Raw genomic sequence first — 17458 nt, 5'->3', positions numbered from 1 at the left:
CATCTTTAGGAGTGCTATACCTCCTCTCACTTCCCAGGATTCTTGGACTCTTCTGTCATGGTCCTGAGGAGAATCTTACAGAATTTCCTAACGTTTCGCAGTGCAACACTGTCAAACACGCGAAAATCCTGCCAATAACAAGGGACCAGTTTTTCAAGCAACAGTGCTTTTTCCTCAGGTGCTATGCTGATGGATTGGGGCGGGCGGGGGTCCCTGCTGTGACAGGAATAGTCCACACCCTTGAGAAAGCTGGCAGGCTTCACTGTCAAGGCCCTTGAGTAAGCAAGCCATCCTGCACATCTTCCCCACTCCCAGCAGACAGAGGAAGGGAATAACTGCAGTGATGGGCAGGGCAGGCTGCTTCCGGGTGGGGAGCCTCGATTGAAGGCAGTCGCTTTAGTGAACACACAAAACGAAGGCACATGCCGCGAGAGGGGAGGTTTCTAGGTAACTAAGAACTATTTTACTTCTTGCGGGAACGAGGCTTAAATGGCGGGACACTAGGTTTCCGCTGCGGTTATGAGGGAGGGTCACTGCAGTGGATGGCAGTCCACCAAGGGCGGGGTGGTGGTGGGTGAGCCACTGCAGTGCCGGGAAGGGGGTGTGTGCTCGCCGACTCGGCCGCTCGGTCTACCTCCTCCTGAAGGATGGAGACAGGTGGGGTCTCGGAGCCCTCATTCTGGCTCTGGTGGGGGTCGTGCAGCGGCTGGGATGCCATCTCTGCACTGCGGAGTCTGGCCTGGCTCCCCCGGCCTGGGCTGACGCGCAGGCGGAGCCGTGCCCGAAGGAGTCGAGCCGCAGCCCCCCCCCCCACCGCAGTGGCGGGCGGGGCAGAGGCGGGCTGGAGGGGCGGCCCCTGGGAACGCGGGCGGGTCTACCAGCGGCCGAAAGGCATCGGTCTCCAGGCTCACAGGATCTCAGCGGTAGTTCCGAATCGGACCCCGCAGGTGCAGGGACAAGGGCAGCCTGGAGCCCAGAGGAGGCATCACCCATTCTAGTGTGGTCGCGACGCCCACAACTCCGCCAAGAAGTGACGGTGAGGCTTGGGCTACCCAAAGGGAGGGGGTGATCCCAAGACCCACCCCGTAGCATCCCCTGTGGCTCCCTCAGCAGCCATCTAGGCTCAGGCCAGCCCGGGCAGGGAGAGGCGCTCCAGACAGATCACATGGACTCCCGCTGCCGCGACGCCTCTGCGCATCTGACTTCCCCAGACGCGTTTTCACCTTCCTTTCTTGTTCTTCCTACTGCAACCTTCCAAGCCAGTCTGCAGCCTCTCTCAGTACTCCAGTCTCGAAAGGCAAGGAGAGATAAAAGACTGCAGCCAGCTAGCTCCTTGTCTCACCCGGGCCCTGGGGACCCTTGTGAGCTAGGGGAGCCTGGGACGATGCTGGCCCTTTAAACCTTTGCTCTCCAGAGTACCTTCCATCTCTCCAAACGCGCCACTTCCGACAGCTGGCAGCCGTGGGGCGCCCGGAGGAAGGGAGCAGGTACGGGGGCGGTGACGAGGCCCTGAGAAGGTGCAGGAACAGCTGTGGACACTCCTGACACAGCCGCAGGGGGCCTGGCGGGCGCCTGGACTGGAGGGTTAACCATTAACCCTCCACTCCCCCGCTGCCGAGAGCTGCCCTGAGCTCCGGCTACCCAGGTAACGGGCAAGGATGTCCATCTTGCCATCCCTGCATCCCCTTTCTTATCTGCCCGGCCACCTGTCTGCCTGGAGGCGGGAGAGGGGACGGGTGGGGGTTTCCAGGCTCAGCCTCCTGCTCTCCTGAGTCCCCAGTCTGAGTTAGGGTTGGGTAGCGTAGGGAGGGGCACCCCTCATCCAGGCCCTGTTCACGCAGGGTGAGCACCATGCCCGGCCTGTACTGCCCCTCCAGCTGGACGCCGCTGCCGCTCACCGACTCCTGTGTCCGGGCCTATGCCAAGGGACCCTGCCTCAGCCTGCGGGCCCGGCTCACCTATCACAACCCGCAGCCCCAGCCGGTGGACGGTGAGGCCTGGTGCGGGCGCGGGGAGGTAGCAAGTGTCAGGCGGGGTTCAACAGCGCATCTGCCCGCTCCGGCTCGCAGGCGTGTTCGTGTACCCGCTGGCAGAGGCGGAGGTGGTATCTGGCTTCGAGGCCGAGGCAGCCGGACGGCGTGTCTCCTTCCAGCTGCAGAGGCGTCGCTCTCAGGCCACCTGCTGCCGGGCTTTGGGCCCCGGACTGGGGACTACTACGCCCCGCCGCTGCTCTCAGGGTGAGTCTGAACCGAAACCTGCGCCCTCGAAGACCAACCACAGCTCGAGTTCGTGCCTCCCGCCAGTCTTCTTTCTTCTTCTTCCAGACATTGATTTTATTTTCCATCCATTGATTCATCCCTTTATCCAACAGTCATGGACGGCACCAGACGGGGACCTGGTGCTGGAAGACAGTGGCCCAGGCCGAGTCTGAGGTTGGCAGCCAGGCAGAAAGACACAGCAAGCACTACCCCTACTGTCCAGGTGGCCACAGTCTCTTTAGGATGAGGCAGAGAGCACTCCTCCGCAAAGGAGCACTCTCCAGTCCCTTATCTCTTAGGCTACACACTTGAGCCGAGTCCCCGGTGACCTGTGACTGACTAGTTCCTGAATCAAATACAAGTTCTGCGTCACAGACCAGGTTCTGACTTGCCAGCCTCTATGGCACCAAGTACCCAGAACTTCACCAACAGCTCCCTGTATAATTTCCTCCCCGCTTCTAACTAGCCCATTGTGCTGGTTCTTAGAGAGCTACTCAAATGCTCCTCCTCAAGAAACTCTCCCTCAGTCAGAAGCACTTAAGAGGGAGCATTGCTTGTCCGTGTCCTGGAGTCTTAGCTCCTGTGTTAGGAACTGTGCTTTGATCATCTCTAGACATCGCCTAACACAGAACCTGGGACAAAGGGACCCAGTGAGTGCTGAAGGGGATGGAAGTCCTACCCTGTGCTATTTATGCTCTGTGGTTTTATCCTGTTTTGTTCATCCATTTATATACTCATTCGATTCTTGCCCACATGACTATTGTGCAAGAAAATGGATGGTGTTGAGAAAATGGATGGGTAAGAATCCAGTGGTGTAGAGAATTGGATTAAGCCTCACAGACAGGTTGAAGCAAGAATAAGATCTGGGCTCTGGCCCCAGGAATGTTCCAGAAAGAGAAGCAGGCATTTATCTGGAAGAGTAGGAATTAGTGAAGTGGAGATTAGGGGTGATGGCATAAACAAAGATGATAGCAATACAGGACCCCAAGTAGTTTTCAGTTTGTGAAGCCTGCATGATCTACACTCCATACAAGGAGTATAGGATGTGGATTGTTTCCCTCAGTCTCTTATTGGTAACGGAAGTGATGACCATGGCCCTTGAATTTTGGGTGCTTTGCATTCATTATTTCATTCATTCCTCACCATAATCTCTGAACTATAATTGTGTTCTCCATTTTATGTATGAGGAAATTAAGGGCTCCCAAGAGAATTGTCAGATGACACAATTAGGAGTCACAGAGCCCAGGCTCAAACCCCTGCTCTGTTCTTCTCACTCTGTCAGTCCTCAGATAGGTGGATAGCAGCACCCACTTTGTTGTTTGTTTTTATTGTGTTATTTTTTGATGGTTTTTTTTTTTTTTTTGGTTTTTCGAGACAGGGTTTCTCTGTGGCTTTGGAGGCTGTCCTGGAACTCGCTCTGTAGACCAGGCTGGCCTCGAACTCACAAAGATCCTCCTACCTCTGCCTCCCGAGTGCTGGGATTAAAGGCGTGCGCCACCAACGCCCGGCATTTTTTGATGTTTTGAGACAGGGTTTCTCTGTAGCTTTGGAGGCTGTCTTGGAACTTGCTTAGTAGACCAGGCTAGTCTCAAACTCACAGAGATCTGCCTGCCTCTGCCTGTTTTAATGTTTTTGAGACAGGGTCTCACTAAGTAGCCCTTGCTGTCCTGGAACTCACTATATAGACCAGGCTGACCTCAGACTCACAAAGAACCACGTGCCCCTGCCTCAAGAATGCTGGGATTATAGGTGTGAGGCACCATGCTCTGGGAGCGTTCTCTCTCTCTCTCTCTCTCTCTCTCTCTCTCTCTCTCTCTCTCTCTCTCTCTCTCGTACCTATTTTCCTTTTTATCCTTTTCTTCCATTAACTTCCTCAACAAATATCTCTGGGAAGGGTGAACAAATGATTTCTGTGGGGCTGTGAAGGTACACTGAGGTTGGACTGGGTAGCAGGTACTCACACCCAGCAGCAGTGGTGATTGTTAACCCCACCAGACTTCTAAGAAGCCTGCATTCTAAAGAGACCCTGTGCTCTGTATGTGAACGCTGTTCTGCATCCTCCATACTGCGTCTAAGCATGTCGCTTCCCTAGCCTCCCTCAGAAGGAAGAAACTTCGGGAGCCACCCTAGTGGGCCCTGGGTGGGGGAGGGGCTGGAGCTTTGGTGAGTAGAGGGTTTGTGAACACATCAGGTCCCAGTCTAGAGGGAGGTGTCCGTCCACGGGAGAGGCTCTTGAGGGTGAGTGCAAACTCAGACTGAGCAGGAAGGGACAGACAGGCAAAGGAAGGGCCTCCGAGACGTTAGGAATGGATACAGCCATTCACTTCAGTCCTCCATCCACTGCGATGCCACGGTGCTCTTGCTGTTGACAGCCAGATTCCTCTGTCAGCCTGGCTGTCTTACCTCACTCACCTCAAGTGTCACCCTGTCTCGTGTGCCTTGCCAACTACACAAAGCCCTGCTTTACCAGACTTTGTAGTCACTCAGTATCCACCCCTACCACTATCTCCCCCATCCTCCCTGCTCCTGGTATTCTCTGACCCCTCTCTTACTTGTCGTAGGTCATCTTGTCTTGGATGTGGCCCAAGCCCAATCCACGCTGGTATTGCCCACTGGCCTCGTTGCTGCGGCTGGTACCATGACCGTGACCCTGTGCAGCAGCTGGGAGTTGCCCTCCAGGCCTGATGGGGTGATGCATGTGGCCCTGCCCACTGTCTTCACCCCACTGGCCCAGCCAGGCCTGCCAGGGACCCCCAGGTCTCCGGGGCTCTGTGACGACAGGTTGGGCCTATGGTGATTCTCTTCATCGCTCCCTCAACTTCTCTGGGTCTGGTGAGGGTGAGGGGGCCCCAGGGGATGGACAGAGTAAAGAAGGGGGGTCAGGCAGCCCTCGGGGCTGCCTACGCAGTCGCCCCATAAGCTTCTTCATGCTCCCTTCTAGCCCCACCAGCTGCTTCGGGGTAGGCAGCCCTGAGGAGGAAGGGCTGACCTGGGAGCAACCAAGTGCCCCTCCAGACGTGTTCTCAGGCCCTGCCCACTGTCCTGCTCCATATACCTTCTCCTTCGAGATGCTGGTGACCGGGCCGTGTCTGTTGGCAGGTAGGTGTATCTGGCCTAGCCTAGCCACCCTACTCAGTGTGGTAGCCTGGGAAATAATTCCCAACTCATGGGTGAGAGAGAGACCTGTCTTCGGAACCTCTGATTGGTATTTTTGGTTTTGCTTGCTTGTTTGTTTGAGACAGGGTTTTGTATAGTGCAAGCTGGTCTCAAACTTGCTATGTAGTTAAGAATGACCTTGCACCCCTGGTCCTCCTGGCTCTACTGTCTGTGCCAGACTGGCTCCCACACTGTTTTGTTTTGTTTTTTGTTTTTCGAGACAGGGTTTCTCTGTATTGTTTTGGAGGCTGTCCTGGAACTCGCTCTGTAGACCAGGCTGGCCTCAAACTCACAGAGATCCACCGGCCTCTGCCTCCCGAGTGCTGGGATTAAAGGCTTGCGCCACCAACGCCTGGCGTCCAACACTATTTTTATCAGTGTAATTCATTTATATACTACTCCATTTGCCCATGTCAAGCACAGTACTTAACAGTGGCAGTGGTCCTGTAGATTTTCTTTGTGCAAGGGGTGGGGAGATGCTAATTAAATATGTAACCCTCTGACCAGCTCGAGCACAGAACTAGGAACCCTCATTCTAGCCCTCGTAAGCGGATGTATCCTTCCTAGGCTATATAAGCCTGCAGATAAGATTTGGGACACAGCTAAACCAGCCACAGTCCCTGCCCCATTGCCATCATGACCTGGGGTGAAGTGACTTTTACTTATGGTTATCTCTGTGTCCCTCAGGCCTGGAGAGCCCCTCTCATGCCCTGCGCGCAGATGCCCTCCCTCATGCCAGCTCTGCAGCCACTATCTGTGTCACACTGGCAGAGGGCCATCGATGTGATCGGGCCTTGGAGATCCTGTTGCACCCCAGTGGTGAGATGGGGCACACAGTAGGACAGCCTGGCGTGCTTATGAACGATGTGGGAAACAGTTTTCAGTTACAGTTAGAACCTGAGGCAAGATGGACCGGTCATCTCGGAGGATGGCCCCAGAGGCAGAGAGGCTGGACCCTCAGGGGTCCTCCGAAGACAGAGGGCTGGACAGTTGGGGTTCAGAGGCAGGGATTAGCTGACAGGGCCGGGTGTCCTTTTCAGAACCCCATCAGCCACACTTGATGCTGGAGGCTGGCAGCTTGAGCTCAGCAGAGTACGAGGCACGGGTGAGGGCCCGCCATGACTTTCAGAGATTGCAGCGAAGAGACAGTGATGGGGAACGGCAGGTATGGCTATGAGCTTAGGCTCCGGGGCTAGCTAAAACTGCACGTGAGAAGCAGGCAGCTCGGTCCCGTGACAGGACCAGTGGGGCCTCTGTTCTCAGCATGTTCTCACAGAGGGTAGCCGAGAGTCCCGGGAAGCCCTGCATGAATCCTTCTGGGACCGGTCTCTGAGGGTGGTGGCAGCTCTAACGTAGGCAGACAGTAGCCATGATGTCATTCGATAGCTACAAAAAAGAGCCCCCTCTAGGTGAATGGGATAGAAAAAGCCCCCAAGGCTGGGTCTCCGGCCCACCTGGAGCGATGTAGCCCCGCTGCCCCTGGCTTAGGCTAACTTGGGCTCCCCCCGTGCTCAGGTGTGGTTCCTGCAGCGACGTTTCCACAAGGACATCTTGCTGAACCCTGTGCTGGTGCTGAGCTTCTGCCCAGACCTGAGCTCCAAGCCTGGACACCTGAGTGCAGCTACTCGGGAGCTCTTCTTCCTGTTAGATGGCAGCTGCGCAGTCCACAAGGCCTGTGGGGATCCGCGTGTGGGCATGGGGTGGACATGGCAGCAGGCTGGGGTAGGCTGGGGCAGCCCCTTGAGGTCAGGGGTGTCCTTGTTCCTTAACATACTGTCTACCAAAGAGGCCCGATTGTACCTCTGTCTACTCCATACCTACGCCGGTGTCGCGCCCAGACTCCAAGAGCCACTCTCTTTGTTTCGTTTTGTTTTTTGAGACAGAATCTCCATATAAGGCTTGGCTGTCCTGAAACTCACAATGTAGACCAGGCTGGTCTTGAGCTCACAGAGATCTCTCTGGGATTAAAGGCGTGTGCCACCATCCCTGGTGCTCAAGAGTCTCTCTTCTCCACAGGTCCCCTCTGAAGGCAGGCACAGAGACAAGAGCTTCACACACACATGCTCTAGCAGAGTCTCTCATTTAATTTAAGGCTCCCTTGTGTTCCCAGGGACCCACTTCCTCATAGGCTCAGGGCCTCTCTCATTACCTCAGCCAGACCCCTGTTTAATTATAGCCTAGAGAAGACAAACAATCTGGTGTGCCTTGTTCCCCACCAGTGCCAGCGGGGCCTCTCATGCTTTCCTCCTGGCTTTCCCCAGGATGCCATTGTTTTGGCTGTAAAATCCCTCCCAGCTCAGACGCTTGTCAACCTAGCCACATTTGGGACATCGGTACAGCCACTCTTCCCCGAGAGCCAGCCTTGCAGTGATGTGAGTATGTGAGGCTTTGGGGACTTTGTGGAGATGCTTCAGCCCAGCTCAGCCTAGCTTAAGTCTCTTCTCTCCAGGGCACTGTGCAGCGGATCTGTGAGAGCATTGAGACTCTCCAGGCTGTGAGTGGCCCCCCGGATGTGCTGGCTGTATTGAATTGGGCCTTGGGGCAACCCCAGCACAGGGCCCATCCACGACAGTTGTTCCTGATCACGGCTGCCTCACCAGGGGCTGCCACTACTCACCGAGCCCTGGAGTTCATGAGGTGGCACCGAGGGACAGCCAGGTATGGAGTGGGCAGGTGTAACTCGCTGTCCCTCTGTTAAGGCTGATACCCCTAAGATACTCCTGAATGTCACAGCTGCTCCTCTTTCCTGTCAGGTGCTTCTCCTTTGCATTGGCACCTGCCTGCCACCAGCTGCTCCGCAGCTTGTCTGTCCTCAGCAGGGGTCAGGCCCACTTCCTGAGGCCTGGGGAGAGGCTGCAGCCTAAGGTGAGTGTGAGCCTGTGCTCTAAGGTGAGTGTGAGCCTGTGCTCTAAGGTGAGTGTGAGCCCATGCTAGCTTATCTACTGGGGGGGGGTCTTTCTCCAGAACTATAAATGGAATCTGAAATAGAGCCTGGTCAGGCCCTGTGATCCCTCTCACAGGGACTTCTTTTTAGTCAGTCTCTCTCCCCGAGAAACCAACTAGGAGAACTATTGATGCTACCAGGAGGGGGGGCTGCTGAAGGTCAGAGGTATGGGGACATCTAGCCTCTGGCCAGCCCCCAAATCTTACTGTTATGACCTGAAAGGAGCCTCCCCTTAAGTCTGTCCCAGCCATGTGACAAAGCTCAGGCCAGGAGACAGACAAAACTCAGAGGGAGCCCTCAGTTCCTTTGCTTGAGTATACCCCAACTCCTTCTCCCGACCCCATCAGCACAGGGCTGTGCAGAGGACACTGGGAGAAGGGCACCCTGCCTGCTCTGTTTGTGACATCTCTTTCTCCCCCATGCCCCTCCCCCATGTCCTTTGTCACCCCTTGCAGCTGGTGCAGGCTCTGCGAAAGGCGCTGGAACCTGCTTTGAGTGATGTTTCTGTGGACTGGTTTGTGCCTGATGCTGTGGAGGCATTGCTGACCCCCCGGGAGATCCCAGCACTCTACCCTGGGGACCAGTTGCTTGGCTACTGCTCACTTTTCAGGGTGGATGGCTTCCGGTCCCGTGCTCCAGGGGTAGGAATGTGCTGGGTGGGCCTTCGGGAGCTGGAGACCTGTGTCATTCTTTCTGTTTGTGTTTTTGAGACAGGGTCTTTCTTTCTTCCTTTCCTTTTTTTTTTTTAATTATGTTCATTGGTGTTTTGCCTGCATGTATATCTCTAAGAGGGTATACGGTACTCCTGGAAGTGGAGTTAACAGCCATAAGCTGCCATGTGGATGCTGGGACTTGAACCTGAGACCTCTGGTTGAACCAGTGCTCCTAATCACTAAGTCATCTCTCCAGCCCTGAGACAGGGTTTCTCCGTGTAGCCCTGGCTGTCCTGAAACTCGCTCTGTAGACCAGGCTGGTCTCGAACTCATAGAGATCCACCTGCCTCTGCCTCCTGAGTGCTGGGATTAAAGGTGTGCACTTCCACTGCCTGACCCATTCCTTTTAGCATTTTTTAAAAAATTACATTTACTTGTTTATTTATGTGTGTATACATGTACACATGAATGTGCATGCTCTCAGTGGTGCATAATATGGAGGTCAGAAGACAACTTGTGCGAGTTGGTTTTTTCCATCTACCATGTGGGTCGTGAGGCTTGGTAGCAGGCACCTAAAACTGCTTCACACAGTGCCTTTTAGAAGGCACCATCTGGCTTGGAGAGATGGCTCATCTGTTAAGAGCACTTGTTCTTTTTTTTTTTTTTGGCTTTTTTTTTTGGTTTTTCGAGACAGGGTTTCCCTGTGGCTTTGGAGGCTGTCCTGGAACTCGCTCGGTAGACCAGGCTGGTCTCGAACTCACAGTGATCCGCCTGCCTCTGCCTCCCGAGTGCTGGGATTAAAGGCGTGCGCCACCAACGCCCGGCTTGAGCACTTGTTCTTATAGGAGACCCAGGGTCAGTTCCCAGCATCCACATGGTGGTTCACAATCATCCATAACTCCGGTTCCAGGGGGTGCGACCCCCTCTTGTGACCTTGGGCCCTAGGCACACACATGGTGAATAGGCACACATGCATGCAAAAGACTCATACATAAAATAAAACTTGAAAGTCTTTTTTTTTTTTTTTTTGGTTTTTCGAGACAGGGTTTCTCTGTAGCTTTGGAGGCTGTTCTGGAGCTCACTTTGTAGACCAGGCTGGCCTCGAACTCACAGAGATCCGCCTGCCTCTGCCTCCCAAGTGCTGGGATTAAAGGCGTGTGCCACCAACGCCCGGCCTTGAAAGTCTTTTTAAAAGCAAGCAAGCACCACCTGGCCATTTCTGGTCACACTTGCTGATAGATGACGGAACTCATGTCTGTGCTGTCTCCTGTCCCTCTGTGTTACTTTCTGGCTATTTGACTTAAGCAAGTCACTTAGCCTCCCTGAGTCCACTGCCTCCCATGTAAATAATGCGGCTTTTTGTTTTGTGTCGAATTTATTTATTTTATGAGTGTTTTGCCTGCATGTATGTATGTGCTCCCCATGTGTGCCTGGTGCCCTTGGAGATCAAAAGAGGGTATCAGATCCCCTGGAACTGGAGTTACAGATGGTTGTGAGCTGTCATGTGGATGCTGGGGACTGACCCTGGATCCTCTACAAGAACAAGTGCTCTTCACCTCTAAGCCATCTCTCCAGCCACAAATAATGTGTGCCATAGGTTGCTGTGAAGCCAGGACTTGATCGCTCTTGGCTGGATACTTGGGACACAGAAGGGCTTTGAGATGTAGCTGTTACTTTTTATGAAAACCCCTCTCTAGAGGAACTATGTACACTTCCTCCTGTTTGATTATGAGCGCCACATAACAGACTGTTTGCCCTTTGCCAGGTGGCCAGGAAGTTCAGGGCCAAATCTGTAGCTTTATCACCGTCAAGGTTAACATGCTGGTTTTTACTTATTGCCTGCATGTCTGTATGAGGGTGTTGGATCCTCTGGAGCTGGAGTTACAGACAGTTGTGAGCTGCCATGTGGGTGCTGGGAATTGCACCTGGGTTCTCTGGAAGGGCAGTCAGTGCTCTTAGTGGCTGAGCCATCTCTCTAACTCCTTTTTACAATAATTTTTTTTTATGAGTGTGTTGCCTGAACCTATGTATGTGTACCATATGTGAGGCTGGTACCTGTGGAGGCCACAAGAGGGTGTCAGTTCCTCTGGGATTGGGATTATGTATGGTTATGAGCTACCATGTGAGTGCTGGGAATCAAACTGGGTCCTCTTCAAGACCAATAAGTGTTCTTAACCGCAGACAATTCTCTAGCCTCCTGTTTTCTCTTTAATTTTTTTTTTTTACTTTTTGTTTGTTTTTTGAGACAGGGTTTTTTGTGTAACAGTCCTTGGCTGTCTTGGAACTCGCTCTGTAGACCAAGTTGGCCTTGAACTCACAGATATCTGCCTGCTCCTGCCTCCTGAATGCTAGGATTACAGGTGTGTGCCACTACTGCCTAGCATATTTTAAATTTTTTAATTCAAATATAATAACATCACTTCTCCCCTTCTATTTCCTTTTCCAACTCCTCCAACATCCCCCCCCTCAAATTGATGGCCTTTTTCTTTATTGTTATATGCTTATATGTAAATACAACCTGCTAAATTTGTTTAAAGTTGCTGTGTGCATATGACGTCAGGGCTGACCACTTGGTATTGGATAACCAGTTAGGGACCCATCCCTGGGAGAGACTGATCTTTCCTCTCAGCAGACGTTAGTTGCCGTAGTTCTTTGTCTGGGAGTGGGAACGGGCGTATGATTTCTCCCCTTTTCGCTAGAATTGACAATTAGTATTGTCATTGTTCAGGTCTTCTTTAGGCAGTCATGTTGAGATATCATGGGTCTAGCTTTCCTGTCATTTCTAGGAGACACGATGGCTCAGTGTGTTAAGGTGTTTGCTGCCAAGTCTGATGACTTGAGTTCAATCCTCAGGACCCACATGGTAGGAGAGAACCAATTCCTGCAAGTTGTCCTCTGACCTCCACAAGTGAACTGTGGCTTGTACACATATAGAAACATGTCCATAATAATAATAAATAAGAGGCCTTTAAAGCACTATTACACTTTTATTTACTTGAGTTTGTGTGTGTGTGTGTGTGTGTGTGTGTGTGTATGTGTGCCATACACTTTGTATACTCAGTTCTTTTCTTTCTACCTTTACATTGGTTACAGGGCTCAAACCTAAGTGGTCAGGTTTGTATAGGAGGTGCTTCACCCAGAGTCATTTTGCTGGCCCCTGTTTCTTGTTAGCTATGACTTAACATTATGCTTGGAATGGGATGTAGTTGTGCACACCTTTAATCCCAGCACTCAGGAGACAGAGGCACATGGATCTCTGAGTTTGAGGACATCCTGGTCTACTGAGTGAATTCTAGGACATTCAGAGCTACATAGTAAGGCTTTTTCTCAGAAAAACAAAAAACTATATATGTACATATATATGTGTGTGTGTATATATATAATATATATATTCTTAGGAAAAGGTATTAATTAGTATAATTTTCCCTCAATATCATTTTCCTCAGGGTCAAGAACCTGGTTGGCAGAGCTTGGGTGGCTCAGTGTTTCCATCTCCAGAGGAAGCATTATCTGTCACCAGCCCTGGCACTGAGCCCACACACACCACAGAGCCACTGAGAACAGGCACTGTGTCAGCAGAGCTGTCGAGCCCATGGGGTGTAGGTGACTCAGAGCAGGGTGAGTACCCTGTCACGTTTGTAGCTGTGTTGGACAGGGCAAGCTGAACGGTCAGGGCTGGACTCATTCTCCTGCTTTCCAATAGGCATGGAAGCTCTGACGGACCCAGGCACAGGTCCTGGACCCAATCCCTCAGCTGACACAGCCATATGGCGTCGCATCTTCCAGTCCTCATACATCCGGGAGCAGTACGTGCTTACCCACTGCTCTGCCAGCCCTGAGCCAGGCCCAGGCTCCACCTGCAGCAGCGAGTCCCCAGGCTCCCAGGGCCCTGGCTCTCCCAATGGTAGCCTCCCCCTGGACCCCCCTTCTCAGCAGGGCTGCCGAAGCCTGGCCTGGGTGGAACCTGCAGCCTCCCGCTCTTGCCCCCTGCCTGTACCTCCACCAGCTCCATTCAAGGTGAGATCTAGCACACGTTCATCTATCACATATCCCGCAAACATTTATTTACCATCCGCTGTGTGCAGTGTTTATTATTGAGTCTAGCTAGAGACATAGATAGGTAAATCTACATCCGTGATGTCACAACCACTAATGAACACAGGGTCATGGTATTATGGGTGCTCAGAGTCAGAATGGCTATGAGAGGGAGTTAGGAAAGTAAGGTATGCCAAAGAGAAGAAGTAAGTTAAAGACAAGAGATTCAGGCCTCGAGTTGGTGGCGTACGCTTTTAATCCCAGCACTTGGGAGGCAGAGGCAGGTGGATCTCTGTGAGTTCGAGGCCAGCCTGGTCTACAAGAGTGAGTTCCAGGACAGCCTCCAAAACAATACAGAGAAACCCTGTCTCGAAAAAAAAAAAAAAAAAAAAAGACAAGAGATTCTTGCATATATAGAGAATCAAGAAACAACCCAAAGTGGGAAATACACTTAGATGACATAGAACAGTTGCCAAGTTTATGGTGGCCAGAAACTGAATTTCTTGACTAGTAATCTTCTGCATCTCACACGCAGGTGGGAGCCTTGAGTGCTGAGGTGCTGGGCCGTAGGCACAGAGCAGCTCTGGCTGGGCGAAGTCTCTCATCTCCCTCAGGCCGGACAAACCCAGTCCCTGGTAGACCCCGGCATCCCTCTCTAGATGCAATACCAGATGGAACAGGCCCTGAGCCAGGACAACAGCTGGGTCAGGGCCTAGATGATTCAGGTAAGGGTTGGATGGGACACTGGGTTTCTGATGCCAGAGCTGTGGGGACGTGGAGCACAGTACACGGTGTTGCATATGTCCCTGACATCTCTCCCCAGGAAACCTGCTCTCCCCAGCCCCCTTGGACTGGGATATGTTGATGGAACCATCTTTCTTATTCAAGGCTGTGCCAGCCAATGGGGAATCAGCCCCTCCAGCAGAGCCTCTGCCTCCACAGGCTCCACGTTGTCATGTGGTGATCCGGGCTCTGTGTGGGGAACAACCAATGTGTTGGGAGGTGGGTATAGGGCTGGAGGAGCTCTGGGATCCTGGGGATGGCTCACAGCCTGCATCAGTCCCAGTAAGAGAGGCTGCATGGGATCAGGCACTCCACCGGCTGACAGCAGCCTCCGTGGTACGGGACAACGAACAGCTGGCTCTCCGTGGAAGAGGAGAGGCCACAAGTGAGCAGGGTAAGTTGCCAGTAGACACAGCTCAGGCACAAAGGCTTGGAACAGAAAATAGTGAAAGTATAGTCTTATGTGTTAAATCACTCTGCCTTATTTTGTCACAAAGGATTTGAGGGGACTCAATACACTGACAAGGTAAGAAGTTTTGCAGAATAATGAGAAAAAGTGAAAATAAAGGAAACTAGGGCTGGAGAGATGGTTCAGGGATTAAGAATGCTGGCTGCTTTTCAGAGGACCCAGGTTCAACCCCCAACACCCACATGGTGGCTCACAACCATCTGTAACTCCAATTCTAGGAATTCTATGCGCACCAGCACATATATAGTGCAAAGATACACATGCAGGCAAAACACTCACATACATAAGATGATAATAAAAAATAATGCTAAAAGAAAATAAAGTAGGGCTGGAGAGATGGCTCAGCCATTAAAGGCTAGGCTCACAACCAAAACTATAAGAAAATAAAGGAGGACAGTGGTGGTGAACGCCTTTAATCCCAGCACTCAGAAGGCAGAGCAGGCAGATCTCTGGGAGTACAAGGCCAGCCTGGTCTACAAAGCTACACAGAGAAACCCTGTCTCAGACAGACAGACAGAGAGAGAGAGAGAGAGAGAGAGAGAGAGGGAGGGAGGGAGGGAGGGAGGGAGGGAGGGAGGGAGGGAGGGAGGGAGGGAGGGAGGGAGGGAGGGAGGGAGGGAGGGAGGGAGGGAGGGAGGGAGGGAGAGGGAAATATAAATAAAGGTATATTACAAGATATACAACATACTAGGAAGTTTCCTAGCAGTCAAAATGGAAGGCAGCACGATCTTGCAATAAACAGTGAGTGTAACATGAAAATAAACCTTCCATTCAAGACTATTAAAGTCCAAGTTAAAACCTCAGTTCCTCACTGTCCCTGGCCACACTGTAAGTACCCAACAGTCACAGGAGGTTAATGACTACCATGCTGGATTGTGCAGACAGAACTTGTCAAACTTGCAGAAAGTTCTGGACGGCACTGAAATGAGTGGTGGACAGTGTGCACAGTACTGGGTGTCTGGCGCATGCCTGAAACCCTAGGAGTCGGAAGGCTAAGTCAAGAAGATTGAGTTCTGAGTCAACCTAGGTTACACAAGACCTTATCAAAAGTAGAGCCTCCCTGAAGTGCCGTGGTGACAGTCTAATACCCTTGGGTACTCTAAAACTTGCCTGTGCCCAGCCTCCTCCCTACATGCCAATCACACACACACACACACACACACACACACACACACACACACACACACACAAAGCTGGATGTGGATGTGTTGATGCACACCTGTAATTGCAACACTGAGAAGGCAAAGGCAGGGCGGTCCCTCTAGACTACCAAATTTCTGGGTTACTAGGGGGTCCTGGTCCTAGGTTGGAAATTCAGTCTATTTCTTGTCAGAGTTGGAAAGAGCTGTGGTCCGGACCATCCTTGGCCATTCTCTATGTTCAAAGGGGGCCAGGAGAAGCTGTGGGAACATTCTGGTTGGTTTTGAGACCTGTTGCCCTGGCTGGCCTGGAACTCAGATGTTAGCCTGCCTTGGCCTTCTGAATGCTGGGATAAGGCCACCTTCGGCTTCCCAGTGTTTTTATACGGGTTTCTATAGATGATGGAGTTGAGCATGCTGCTGGCTTTGCTTCACAGGCCGAGTCAAAAGGTCCTGGCTACGAGCCGTGCAGACGAGCAAGGCCAGCTCTGCCCCATCCCACTTTACCTGCCCTGTTGCTGTAGATGCTTCCACCAGGGAGGTCTTGCCTGGAGGCCTGCAGGTGTGGAGTTCAGGTACAAGCCCCCGGATGACTTCGAGGGTGTGACCTTCACCTTGCTGGCTACCCAGTGGGACTGACTCCTGTGTTGCAGATCCAGCTGAGCTCTCCGGCGTTTCTGCCTCTCAAGACCATCTAGTTACAGCTCCTCTGCCCACGGCAGCCCACTCTAAAGGTATGGCTCAAATGCGGTGGGTTGGGCACAAGCAGGCTCGGGCCTCTTGCTGGTATTGGGTGACCCTACTGTAGGGCATCAGGGAGGCTCTTCTGCAGGTGCCTGGAACCGGAATCTAAATGACAACTCCAAGTCAGCATTGGGGGAGCCCATATCTCCTACTGCAGGTCATCATGGCTTGCCTCGCCAGCCTTCAGCCACTTCCAGGCTCAGCCTGAGTCGTCACCGCAGACTCTGCAGCTCCAGCAAGGGCCAGGCTAGTGAGAGCGACAGTGATGGCAGCAACCATGACTACCTGCCTCTGGTGAGGACTGGGGAGGTGGAGGGTGGCACCTCTGGAGCCAGAGCTCTGTCTTAGCTCCCCTCTCCCCCCACCTCTTCTCTCCTCAGGTGCGGCTGCAGGAGGCACCAGGCTCCTTCCGCCTGGATGAACCCTTCTGTGCTGCTGTGTGCATTCCTCAAGAGCGCCTGTGCCGAGCCTCGCCCTTTGCCGCACACCGCGCCAGCCTCAGCCCCACCTCGGCCTCATCTCCTTGGGCACTTCTGGGCCCTGGAATCGGCCACGGTGACAGTGCCACGGCCTCCTGCAGCCCGTCCCCCAGCTCAGGCTCTGAGGGTCCAGGCCAGGTGGACAGTGGACGGGGCTCAGATACTGAGGTCTCAGAAGGAATGGAAAGGCAGGGCAGTTCTGACCTGCGGGGCCGCACTTGGGCCACGGCAGTGGCCCTGGCATGGCTGGAGCACCGCTGTGCAGCTGCCTTTGGTGAGTGGGAACTGACGGCTTCCAAAGCTGATTGCTGGCTGAGGGCCCAACACCTGCCTGATGGCCTTGATCTGACTGCTCTCAAAGCTGCTGCCCGGGGGCTCTTCCTGTTACTGCGACACTGGGACCAGAATCTGCAGCTACACTTGCTGTGTTACAGCCCTGCAAATGTATAAGTCTGCCTGCAGCTCTGGCTAGCGACCCCCAACACAAAGTCACTGCCACCCAGGGCCAACCTCTTGGTGCTGGGAAAGAAGAGTTGGTGTCTGCTGTCCTTCACTGCTTCATTCCCTTCCCCAGAATGCCCTTGCCACCACAGAAAGTGCCTGCCTGTGCTCTCTTCTCTCTCCCACATCATGCCCCCTCCCATGTGCTCTGGGCTCTCTATAGGATAATGGAAGAGGAGAGAGCTACAGCCCCAAATCCTATGCAATAAAGTGCCTCTTAAGATGCCTGATGAGTTGGGTTTATGTTTGTTTGTTTTTTGAGGGGGGGGAGGTTGCCAAGACAGGGTTTCTCTGTGA

At 53.0% G+C, this 17458-nt stretch overlaps 1 protein-coding gene across 10 annotated transcripts; it reads left to right on the top strand.

Moving 5' to 3' along the window:
* Positions 1 to 314: 314 nt before the first annotated feature.
* On the top strand, positions 315 to 17391 carry Vwa5b2 (von Willebrand factor A domain containing 5B2). Of its 10 annotated transcripts, XM_021228129.2 has the most exons (22): positions 315 to 447; positions 948 to 1036; positions 1415 to 1645; positions 1842 to 1990; positions 2070 to 2237; positions 4820 to 5051; positions 5200 to 5357; positions 6102 to 6233; positions 6455 to 6579; positions 6930 to 7085; positions 7676 to 7786; positions 7864 to 8072; positions 8168 to 8279; positions 8814 to 8999; positions 12458 to 12629; positions 12715 to 13028; positions 13582 to 13771; positions 13870 to 14223; positions 15875 to 16012; positions 16091 to 16171; positions 16246 to 16475; positions 16562 to 17391. In XM_021228129.2, the coding sequence occupies exons 4-22, from the start codon at positions 1852 to 1854 to the stop codon at positions 17108 to 17110; spliced, it is 3756 nt and encodes a 1251-aa protein (XP_021083788.2). In that variant the 5' UTR covers positions 315 to 447; positions 948 to 1036; positions 1415 to 1645; positions 1842 to 1851; the 3' UTR covers positions 17111 to 17391. The 10 variants fall into 10 exon arrangements, with proteins under 10 accessions (XP_021083788.2, XP_040607006.1, XP_040607007.1 ...); XM_040751072.1 differs by having other exon boundaries at positions 948 to 1645; XM_040751073.1 differs by having other exon boundaries at positions 368 to 447; positions 906 to 1645.
* The last annotated feature ends 67 nt before the right edge of the window (positions 17392 to 17458 follow it).

Source organism: Mesocricetus auratus, unplaced genomic scaffold (genome assembly GCF_017639785.1).
Source record: "Mesocricetus auratus isolate SY011 unplaced genomic scaffold, BCM_Maur_2.0 Super-Scaffold_100008, whole genome shotgun sequence".
Lineage (NCBI taxonomy): Eukaryota > Metazoa > Chordata > Mammalia > Rodentia > Cricetidae > Mesocricetus > Mesocricetus auratus.
The sequence above is the reverse complement of the archived record's forward strand: the minus strand, read 5'-3'. Positions and strand labels throughout refer to the sequence as shown.